The 12966-nt window shown below is 32.8% G+C and overlaps 1 protein-coding gene across 1 annotated transcript in view; it reads right to left on the reverse strand.

The window, feature by feature from the left end:
- Nucleotides 1–12966, reverse strand: part of LOC127876624 (uncharacterized) — a 57906-nt gene that overhangs the window by 12223 nt on the left and 32717 nt on the right. The window contains exons 2-4 of the mRNA XM_052421967.1: nucleotides 5103–5207; nucleotides 4082–4198; nucleotides 2787–2907 (exon numbers count right to left, since the gene is read on the reverse strand). Coding sequence (XP_052277927.1) covers nucleotides 2787–2907; nucleotides 4082–4198; nucleotides 5103–5169 — 305 coding nt within the window. The 5' untranslated portion in view covers nucleotides 5170–5207. The remainder of the gene's footprint in view (nucleotides 1–2786; nucleotides 2908–4081; nucleotides 4199–5102; nucleotides 5208–12966) is intronic.

Here is a 12966-nt window from a genome sequence, read left to right on the forward strand (position 1 = left end):
TTGCTTATATAAGGTATAAAATACGTCAAGAATGTGTACTCGGCGGAATAGCTCAGTAGGCTAGAGCGTTTTTACTTCAGGACTCTGGCAGGACTCCAGGGGTCACTGGTTCAAAACCTGCTCCGGGCAATGTTCTTTTCCTTTTTTTAATTTTTTTCTTGATTTTTTACTGGAGCTTTTACGATCCAATGTTTACATTTATCAATATAAAGCATTTAATGAATAAGTTAAAAAAAATGCCAAAATCTGTGAAAAGGCCCCTTTAATTTACATAAATGCCCTATCCTGTATCCATCTTCTGATGATTTAATTTGTATCGATGTTTACCCAGAGGCAATATACCATAGCGTAAATTTTGAAAGACCGTGTAGTTATTAAATGGAAAAAAAAACACTGGATATTCTCTAATGCGCATTGAGCGGGGAAGCACATTTAAAACCTAGTCAATATCAAAATAACATGAGGTGTTTTCATCGGTGATACATCAGATAGTATATTTTTGTCGATGACTGTATAAAACATTAGTCTATTTTGAAATAATATAGTGAATCGCGTTCTTTATATCCTGTTGAAGGCAAAGGAAAACAAAACTTACGAAATCATGTAGTTTTTGATTCATTGAAAAGTGTTATTCATTGGTTATAAAAACCTTGTATAGGTCGGGATAAAAAAGTATGTAATTGGTGTAAAAAGAAGAAATGTTAAAAATTACACTTAAACTTTAAATATAAGAATAATGAATTCTAAAATAGGAGATATTTTATTGTTGCAAACAGCTATTCTTTATTTAAAACAAGTAGCAAACACAAAACAATATTTTCATTTAATAAAGTTAAGGTTACCGCCGTGTAATACAAATCATGAGTAGGTAGTTTTAACCATAAACAAATTCTAGCCTTATATTGGTATATCAATTCAAACTCGTAATTTTTACTAACAGACATTTTTTTCTTATATAATGACGTCCCAAGTATCTCCAAATAAGTTTAAGTATGGGTGTTTACAACATTTGAAGGATTTACAATTGCATACAAAATACAACGATATAAAGAAATTTAATTATACACATTGTGAAATTCATTTTTTTCTTTATCATAATGAAATGATCTTACATCATGCAAATAACTGTTTTTGTTAATCATTTTATATTTAAAAAAGTAATTTATTATTTATTTATGACTACCATGCTTTGTGCTTGTTGATGTCCGTGTGCTTATTTGTTTATGAAAGACCTACACTTAGACATTCATTATTCAAAATTTAGCATCAAACATGTGTATGAATTGTATGTATTCATGAATCAACGTGTTCCTGTACACTTAATTAACAAAAGGTGTGAGCGTTTGATTTCAACTAGTCAAATTACCCACTTTTTATTGTTATGCCTTCAGGGCCTGGTGGATTGTGATCTGTACAAGCACATTAGCAACAGAAAAAGTGTAATGATGAAGTCACGGCATATGATTAATTTCGAAAACATTCGTTTTAGGTTATTTCAATATAAAGTTTTATTAAAAATAACACACACACGAATAACTTCAGGACCTATGTGATAGAGAATTGATCATGCGCGAAAGCAACCAAAATAGCGGGATTGTAGTGATAAAATCACACCATATGATTCAGTTCATTTACATCCGCCTTTGGTTAATGTCAAACTTACGAAACACATCGTGGTAAATGAATGTTCAGATAAATTTAAAGCACTTACGCGTGTGTATTTTTAAGGTAAAACACCCATTGACTTCTTCTTATACCCGCAATAAAAGTGCACTTTCATGAAATCATTTATTTCAAAAGGGATTTCCGCCGAATTTTAGTACTTAATGTTTTCAAATGGTGTCCATTGCTTAAGGTACTCTATGATGTTTTATTCTCTAAATTAATTGTGTTTGTAAGAAATACAATACTTCATGTTCGAAGACACATAATGAGAATGGAATACTATCGAGCATATAAATATTCACATGGTGATTACCGAACCGGTAATATGGACCGTTTAAGTTTGAGTTTTGGATCGTAGGATTTTTTTTAACTGATTAATTAAGTCAAAATATACTTTCATGATAATATTAAACGAGTATATCGCTTTTAAGTAGTTAAATATTGTCATATATGTTAATAATACAAACTTTTTATGTAACATGGAATACTAATAATAACTTACAAGAGAACGTTGATGGCATTTAAGCGTTCACCTAAGTAAAACGTACACCAATCGACGATGACTCTCATGGTGACCTAGTATTTAACCCCATTTGACCCAGATTCAAACATGACCTTTGTATGTTCAAAATTTACATAATAATCATAGTTCATCAAGGTTCAGTAATAAATGGGGTTCCCAGAGCGGAAGAATGTTTCTTTTCTCTAAAATACGACCTTGTGCCCTAATATTTGGACACATGTAACACAGATTTAAATTTGCTTTCATAATGCCCCCCCCAAAAAAAAAAAAATCCGGACGAAGTAACATCAAGATTTCGTCTCAGGTTTGACCGGTGACCTTGTTTTGGGACACAGGACGGACAGGACGACGGACGCTGGACATCATAAAAGGTGATCACAAAAGCACACCTATTGCATATACTGCTCAGATAAGCTTAACACTCAGTCTTTCAATGATTAATTAATCAACCGTAATGTTTTGGTATATTTTACCCAATTCTGAACGATAGTTAAATTTTAGTGTCACGTTTTTATTCAGTATTACTGTCGAAGTGCGACGCAAACAATGTTTATAATTGTATCTAACAAACGCGTTGCAAATCATGAATCTTTCATACCTTAGATAGTTTAAGGGCCACCTAAAATTGGAATCGGCAAAGTCCAGGGCTGTTATTCGCCACACACCGTCTAAAGAGACCTTCAGATATTCATTGTTGTTCGAACCAGCAATCCATCCTACTGGAATATATGTTTACAAGAAGTTTAATTGCAATATTGTACAACTCATTTAAATGAAATTATGTATTTTCATTTTTTAATAACAAATAGGCATTGGATGTGACTTCTGAATAAGACTGACCAGGCAATCAATGAAATAACAGTTCAATACACGTACAAATAATTTTCGTTTCGCTCAGTCAGAAACAATTTGACGACATAATTGTGCGATTTCAGGTAATCCCCATAAGTATGTACAGATGTATTCACACGATACACAGAGAGAATTTTTGGTTCTGCAACACGTACGAATGAACGTTGTCGGTATTGGCGAAAACTTGTTCTCTAGAATTTTATAGAAGTTAACAACAATTGAAAGTTACACATTTGTATGTAATGCTTAATGATCACATATTAAAATTATTAGAGAAATAATTCCTAATACAATAGCCTGACTAAGGGCTAGTTGTTTATTTAAATACATTTTGTATTAGTTTGCATTGAGGTTGAGTATATCTTCAGAAAATAAGTGAATATAAATACAAGCAAATTTTTATAATACCATTAATGCTCAAAATTACTAATTAAATAGTTAAGTATTAATTGTAAAACGTTACATTCTATTTTTAATGGCTATGTTACCAGGTAACCTCTTAAATCCACATGACTTTGGCCTCCTCAGTTGTATTAAGCCAAAGTGACTATCTGAGTATGTCTCGACGTTACAGAGAAGACCAAGCAGGCATTGGACCTGGTCATCTTTGTACAAACGTTATTATAAAATCCAGAGTACTTTTCAAAGCCATCGTTCCAATCAGACAAGTTTATGTTAAGGAATTAAATTAATCAAGGTTACTGTTTTGGTTTGACAGCACTCTTTTTCGAATGATAAAAACATAGATAAGAAGGATAGATTCTTCACGACTATTCAATGCTTTGTGTGGATATCTGTATTTCAGCAAGGGTTATAAGTCTATTTTAAAATGAACCGATGGATAATTTAGCACCACCCAGTTGCCAAATAAATCAAACCGACATTGCTTAATCTGCGCCAAATGGTCCGCCAAAGAAAGCGGCGAAGTAACGAAATGGCGAAATCTGTCAGATGACTATTTGGGTGAGGCGATTGATTAAATCATGACTGGTCAATCAGGTTACAACTCGTTCCTTTTTTTAAAAAGAAATACTGTTTTACCACTGCTGTTGAATCTTGCGAAGCTTGCTCCGTGCTGCTCATCATACTTCGATGACGCCGTAAATTGGTCGTCTCGTAAGCTAGGCGTCAGCGGATCATTGCACGTGGATGGTATTTCTGATGAAAAACAACGGAGAAGGCTTAGCCATTTTAATGAACATGCATGCCTTATTTGTTTGTTGGTTTATTTGTTTTTGTATTTGTCGCCGTTTTCAATAGTACCACGTTCATGTATGACATATTTGAGAATGCAACCCATTTTTAACGTTTATTTAATTGGGGACCTATACACACATGCATATGTTCCTTATTAAATTAAGGCTTGTCATTCGGCGACCAGATACCCACTGCTTATCATATAGTAAAAAAGTGGCATTGGTCAATGACTCGGACAAGTCGCGAGCAGCTGTTGTTTTAATTAAATATCGGAGCAGGCGATTGATATAAATACTCCGATGTAAATCCCATATAGTGTATTTAAAAGGGTAGCTTAAATGGGAATTAACTTAAGTATTTACCTGTTAACCAGTTTGTATATTTTAAGAACTTTTGTGCACGTATTCATTAAAAAGTCAAGAGTTTCAAATGCGATGCAATATTTACAAGAATTCATCGACTGGAATAAATTGTTTAACGCGTTACCTTTATCAACTATAACTTGGACGAGAGCGAACATACTAGACCCGCGTGACTCGATAATAATAGTAAAGTGTAAACTGGAATGCATTTTTGCTTAGTGATGTGTATAATTGTATGTATTGAATAACGTATGATCACAAAGCTGTATAAGCTAAACAAAAAATTTATAATTGTTTGATCAATATTAAAATCAATAATATTTATTTAAATACTATTCTTGTATTTTCTTCCTAAATGATTGTATTGTCCATATGTTTTTTACATGTAGCAAGAGTACGGCGTAAGAAATAAGCGCAAATATGCGTAAACAGTACTATCACAAATACAGAACCACATTAAACACTATTAATAAATAATGTGTATTGCATGTATATAAACATACCTGTTTGAGCACAAATCCCGTACAAAACAACACTGCACGCAAATATTACTGTAGCATCCAGTGCCATTTCATATCAAAACAATCAGCATAATTTGTACACGGTATCTGAAATAGATTGAAATATCAAACTTTCAAATTACTAGCTCATTCGCACCGCGTCTGTTTAACCTGTCTGACTGACTATTGGGGTTATTTACCCTCGGGACTTCGGTTAAAAACCATTGCCCGAGCACACTGCTTAACATAGAACTCTGCATAAAAAGCCGAAAACGGCCATAAAATGGACAGCCCGATTTTACTGGGCTGTACCATTGGTATAAATATAAAACTTTGCAGTGTTGGTGCGGTGCCTTAATAAAAATCTATTGGTTTAAAAATATATAACCCTTATATGAAGCGTTAAAAAGACGCAGTGCTATACAGTGAATAGGCCTAACGCGGTTAAAAAAGCGGCGTTTTAATTGGTTGATGCGCTTATATAACGATGGCGCTGATTGGCCGAAATTTCTTATTAAGGATTGCCAGTAGGTCAATCCGTTTTAAAATAGATTTTCCCACGGCTGACTTTGTACTTTTAAGAAAAATGTAAACAATAATGGTTTATATGCAAAAATATAAATGAAAGAAAAAAGAATGAGTTAATCCAAAAGAACTTGGAGTTGTTTTATAGTATTAGATTACTATGTTTTGTTACGTTACTGTACTTATTATTAATTTATATCATTCATATGATGTTGTTATTGTATGTTATTCTTTGTATTGTTTTTTAAGGAGGAGAGAGAGAAAGAATAGCCCAATTTTTATAAGTAAAGATGGTGAAAACACACATACTGTTGTATGTGGCAGCATCATTACCAGACCCACTGTTCAGTATATACTGCAATGGGTTTGTTGGAGTCTTTAGACTTTGTGATCTGTGGTTTAAATATTTGAATCCAAATAGGACTATTTTAATATATTAATTATAGAAAAAGGAATACACAAATGTGTAATATGTTTGTGTAACAAAATAATAATATTTGAGGGTTTTCCAGATCACAAAGTGGTTGAACATTGCCACAATATGTTTACATGCATAGTCAAGTACCATTTTTATGTGTATGTTTAAAGTTTAAACTAAACGCCAAACAACAAGATCTAATCATAAGAGAGATATGTTTATATCTAAGAACATTTATTAATAGGGATGCCAGAGCCTGATTTAACAGCTCTCAAATGTAGAGTGAAGTTGCATGTGCAAATGCAATTATATGAGAGGGAAAGGAAAAAAAGAAAAAAAAGACAATATATGATATCACATAGAGTGTGTAACTCTCAATTATATATTAATATTGCAATTGAGTATTGAGTTGATAAAAAATTAATGAGTACAAGTTTATGTATGTGGCTCAATGTTGAACACTTGCAGACAGGGAATATAGCCGTAATGCTCCAACATAAGACCCTGTCTGTATGGAACTTAAGGAGGATTGGGCTATGGGAAAGAGAGATCCCCCCAGAGTGGCATTAAAACAATATTTAAAAGTGGGTTTAGTAATAAACCCTTATATGTTAAGGGCAATAACTTACGTGTCTCCAAACGGTCACCTTCATAGGGCCACATAAAAATTAAGGGTAAGACAATGTACTTTACAGTTAAAAATAAGACAGACAGCTAAATTTGTACAAGATGTACATTATTTACAATATGTACAGGACTATATGCATTTATATATTTAAAATACATGTTGCCACCCTGGAGGGTTGAAAGAAGGAGAGATTTTATGGAAGTGTAGGCCGATGTGGGTGGGGGTGGGCACGGTAAATGAAAAATAGTTGGTATACTATTGAAGGAAAATTTATAATGGTAAGATGTAAAATGGTAAAAAGACCAAATATTACCTAGATACGTTAAGATAAACCCTAAAAGCTCTAATCTATCCAATATTATTAGTATACTGATGATAACATTGGAGAAAATAATACCAAAGTACCTTATATGGTATCCAAAATGACAATTAGACAGTAAAACCGAGGCAATTTGCTATATAAAATAGCAACTTAATATAAAAATTAGGATATTTGCTATAAAAGTAGCAATTTTAACATGAGTTAATGCAATAATAATAAAATTAAGGCAATTTGCTATATAAAATAGCAGTTTTCACAAAAATAAGGAAATTGCTACACAAGATAGCAGTTATAATAATCCTTAATGTACTCCAAGGTACAAGATTAGTACTTTGTTAACCTGTTAATGTTTACAATAATATAAAACCAGTTCACGCGTCACTGACCGCCAATTGACCAATCGCCAAAGTATCGATCGCTCCGCCCACATTCTTCGATCAGCCAATCAGATATCGATTTTTCACACACCCCTCAGCAACGCTTATCTGGCCACCATTTTGTCCGACAAACAAAGTGTATCGTACATATGGAATGGACGTAATTTTTAAGAGTTTACACAGATTTTATATCAAATGCATGATCATTACTGTTCGATCATTATTCAAAATTGTAGGTGCTATACATACTTTATAAAAGGTTATTATTTTATCTTTCTTTCTTGAACATATGTACGAGTAATGAGAAAACAAACACAATAAATAGTGTAACCACACCAGTTGTGTGTTCTATAAAACGTGTTATACCGTTTGATGCACAATATTATTAAGCAATTTGGGCAACATAATAATTGCCACGCGTGCTTATTAATCTCAGCGTAATTGTCGATGATTAATAAATGACAGTATGTTGCCTGGATCTCAGAATGAATGAACATTAAGGCATTGTTAGGTACTGTACACAAGAAAAGAAATATTTAATTACTTAAATGATTTCCAATTATATATTTATTTTCTGTGGATCATAAACAATGGAAATCATTATTATTAAAGTTAAAACAACAAAAAGGTGATTTCAACGCGGCTTAGCTAGCTTAAAGCGACTTCAAGTGTAAAATGTAAGGCTTATAATACAACAACAACAACATTTCTAATACAACAGATATTGATACGGGGAGAAATGTAAAAATTGCAATTAACATATAAGGGCCATCTTGCTATAAATAAACAAATGCATAATATGCTAAATTTATTCAGTTCGAATGTTCGTGAACAGCACCGTAATACCAAAATTTCATTTTTCGATAGTGAAATGTAGCAGGTTCCCATTAAACATAAATGAAATAAAATGCATATTAGATCTGTTAATGAAACCACGAAATTAGGCCTGTATTATATTATGGTTACAATCAAAATTTAACTTAAATCTAAATTTAAAAAATCGGTGTCTTTTTTAAAATAACACAATAAAACAAAGATCAAAACATTTTTAATAAACAAAAAACCCATCATGAAATGGATGTGTCATTTGCATTTAATAAAAATATTTTCAAAATTATATATGAATAGCAACCGGATTCACTGCAAGACGGTTTGATCCAAGTTCAAAATCAATATGAAATAAATGCTCATTTTTACCACTGATTTTTCATCAACTTCCCATAATATGTATAAGAAACGTTTCTGATAGTTAACTCATTTATTTTGATTACGCCATTTCTCTCTAAAGCATTTATGATTGTATTAAAGTTATACAAAGCAGTTTAGTTTAGTGTGCGGCTTTAATAAAAAGAGCATGATACATCGTTACAAGTATAGTATTTCACTCACGTAATGCGCTATAATTGCGATCTGCTTGTCGGAGTTGTCTAATCAATAGACCACGTGACTATGTGGGCTGAGCGATCGATAATTTGGCGACTGGTCAATTATCTTCAATGTTAAGTCGCGTTTAACAGACTGCACACTCTTCATTGTGCGTCTCCAATTTTGTAAAATGTTATCAATGAAACATACCTGTATAGGAAGCTAAAATTGATATTATGTATATCAATACTTGTCATAAGAACAAGCTTATCACCAAATGTCATTGTATTGTGTTTATTTTTAAATCTAAAAAACGCAAGTCTGTTGCTGATTCGCATAGTAATTTTCTTGTTCTTGACATTTATTATTAAGTAATTATCGCTTTACAATGCCTACGTTATATGGGCCAAGTACTGGCTCACCTTTCTTTTTACCGATATCTTTAAATTAGGGATGGGAACGAATACTGTAAACGATATTCGAATATTTGTTTGTCATTATTCGAATATATTCGAATATTCGATGTTTAAACCTTATATTAAAATGTCCGAAATTATGACCGTCCGGGGCAAATTACTATTCCTGATTGCCACAAATGCCACTATAAATTGTATCTTATGTGCGGCTTTGAAAAAAGAGTAATATTTTGTATAAAGATCATTGATTATTATGCTCTTTTTAAATAAATACTGTTTAGTTTCATTAGATGCAAGATATTTCAGGAAAACACATTACCGTAATTCTGATTTATTTTAATATTTATAATTGATCTGGATTACTTTCCATCGATAATATGTATGCTTTTGGTTTCGCTATTTTTTCTGGAATAAAGAACCATTTAAGAACGATTTAATTGGTTTAGATTTGAGAAACAAAATTCTGATTATATACTCATAGATTTGGTATATGGATAACGGAATTAAAACAGACATGCCAGATCTCGATGGGACAGTCCCGCCAGTTTGGTGATTGTTCCTGCGTCACGATATGAGAAAATTTGTCCGATATTTGTGAAAACGTTCTATAAATTCACAATAAAATTCACTATTCAAGCTCTGTCTGGCTAAAAGTTACCATCGCTAATCCCTTTATTGCCCCCTATTGACAACCAACTTCTACTTCTCGAGTGCAACATTACCGGTATGTTAGGCGTAGATGACTGCATGAAGATTTAAGGTTTACCAATCGCGAGAAAAAATCAGCATTTTCAAAGCTTAAACAATTTTCTGTCTTCTGTACTCTTCAATATGTATAAGGTACAGTAAGTTAAGAGAACAAAGCAATAAGTAGACTTATCAACTATGTAAGAATTTAATTAAATAAAGCTTAATTGAAACATAATTTCAGTGATGTTACTAATTATTAATTCGGTAACTTGAAACGAATGCTTTTATCATTTTAAGTCCCCAATATTTAATGCTTAATGGCATGAACATTAAATACATATTAGCTTTTTAAACACAAACTGCAATTAATTTGATACTCAATGCAAGTGATTTCGTTCCAAAGAATTATTTTATGTCTATTTTACTCATTTCATATTTCAAATATAGATTCTATCTTGCAAAACGCAGTGTTGCAAAACGCACACTTGTATTGCTTCAAACTTTATACAGCCGGGATTCGATAATAAATATCTTGAAATTATGTACAAAAGCATGAAACTGTATTCACTCGGGATTCGATTATAAATCTTGTGACAACATATACAAATTATGTGTTCGTTTCGTCGTATTGCTTCGTTGCACCCTACTTCAGTCCATGTGAATTACTGTGTCGCTAATGTAGACTAATCACAATAGATATATCATCCCGATAAATTAATGAGTTTTGCGATTCAATGCGTAGACATCATAACCAGACATATCATTTTAAAGCCCCATTAACACTCAAAATCAACAAATATTTCGCTAATTATTTCGTAAAATAAAGTGAACCCATACACAATCAGTGTTCCGTATATAATAGCCATACTTTCAACGCTAGATGTGGTCTGGTAACAATGTATCTTGTTAAATCTATGTTACCAGACCACATCTAGCGTTCACATTTTGGCTATTGCTTTAAGGAACAATGATTTTGTATGGGTTTACTTTATTTTATGAAATATTTTACGAAATATTCGTTGATTTTGAGTGTAAATGACGCTTTAAATAATGTCTTGTACCAAGTTTCTGACTACAACGAGCATGGTGTTCATTACTTATGGTGTGTTATTTGTATTAATTGTAGATTTAATATGTATGGGTATGCTTTTAATTAATATGTAATACATTAGGAAATTGCTTGAAGGTATTCCGTATATGTAACATATATTATCAAAAGAATAGAAGTCCTTTATTCTGTAATCGTACAATTGGTCGACATACTTAATATTTTGTTCAAACCTATGTTTATAGAAAAACGTCTTATTGTTTGAAGTTATGTCTTTATTGTTTCATAAAATAGTTTTACTGTTGGTTTGGGTTTCTAGATTATGAGTAACATTACTCCCTGCCGATAGAACACTAGATAGAACAAGAGATGTGTTTGTCAGAAACACAATGCCCCCTATTGCGCCGCTTTGATTTATTTTTGTTACATTTGACCTTGAAGGATGATCTTGACCTTGAACTTCCACCACTCAAAATGTGCAGCTTCATGAAAACGCCGCTTTGATTTTTTTAAATTTTGTTTTACCTTTGACCTTGAAGGATGACCTTGACCTTGAAGGATTACCTTGACCTTGAACCTTCATCACTCAAAATGTGCAGCTTCATGATAACGCCGCTTTGATTTTTTTTTTTAAATTTGACCTTGAAGGATGACCTTGACCTTGAAGAATGACATTGACCTTCCACCACTCAGAATGTGCAGCTTTATGATAACGCCGCTTTGAAATTCGTTATTTGTTTTTTACCTTTGACCTTAAAGGATGACCTTGACCTTGAAGGATGACCTTGAACTTCCACCACTCAAAATGTGCAGCTTCATGAGAACGCCGCTTTGAAAAATTTTATTTATTTTTTTACCTTGAAGGATGATCTTGAAGGATGACCTTGACCTTGAACTTCCACCACTGAAAATGTGCAGCTTCATGAGATACACATGCATGCCAAATATCAAGTTGCTATCTTCAATATTAAAAAAGTTATGGCCTATGTTAAAGTTTTCGGACTGACAGACGCCATATATTTGACATTTTACCTTGAAGAATGACCTTCATCTTCACCTTTCACCACTAAAAATATTCAGCTCCATGAGATACACATGCATGCCAAATATCAAGTTGCTATCTTCAATATTGAAAATGTTATGGCCAATGCTAAAGTTTTCGGACGGACAGACACCATAAATTTGACATTTGAACCTGAAGGATGACCTTGACCTTTCACCACTCAAAATGTGCAGCTCCATGAGATACATATGCATGCTAAATATCAAGTTGATATCTTAAAAAGTGAAAAAGTTATGGCCATTGTTTAAGTTTTTTTCGGACGGACAGACAGACTGACTGACATACTGACGGACAGTTCAACTGCTATTTGCCACCCTACCGGGGGCATACAAATTATTTTTTTGGGGTGGGGGGTGGGGGGGGTATAGTGTGAGGGTGTGGTGTACATTTATTAGATGATCTTTAATTAAAATAATAAATAATGGGGGAGGGGATTGAGGGGGATTCGGGGGGCGTGGGGGGATGGTTTGGGTGGAGTCAATTGTGGTATGTCAGGTAAGAGTTGTTTTGTCAAAGTATCAATCGAATCGAATCATAAATAAAGAAGTTATGGCAATTTTATCAAAATTTAATAATTTGACCTTGAGAGTCAAAGTCATTCAAAGGTCAAGGTAAAATTCAACTTGCCAGGTACAGTACCCTCATGATAGCATGAAAGTATTTAAAGTTTAAAAGCAATAGCCTTGATACTTTAGAAAAAAGTGGATCTAAACACAAAATGTAACCATATATTCAAAGTTACTCAGTCAAAAAAGGGCCATAATTCCGTAAAAATGACAACCAGAGTTATGCAACTTGTCCTTTACTGTCCTCTTATGATAGTTTGCAAGTGTTCCAAGTATGAAGCAATATCTATGATACTTTAGGGGTAAAGTGGACCAAAACACACAACTTAACCAAATTTTCTAGTATAAAGGGCTCATAATTCCATCAAAATGCCAGTCAGAGTTACATAACTTTGTCTGCACAGTCCCCTTACGATAGTTTGTAAGTGTTGCAAGTATGAAAGCAATAG

The sequence above is a fragment of the Dreissena polymorpha genome, chromosome 4 (assembly GCF_020536995.1).
Source record: "Dreissena polymorpha isolate Duluth1 chromosome 4, UMN_Dpol_1.0, whole genome shotgun sequence".
Classification (NCBI taxonomy): Eukaryota; Metazoa; Mollusca; class Bivalvia; order Myida; family Dreissenidae; genus Dreissena; species Dreissena polymorpha.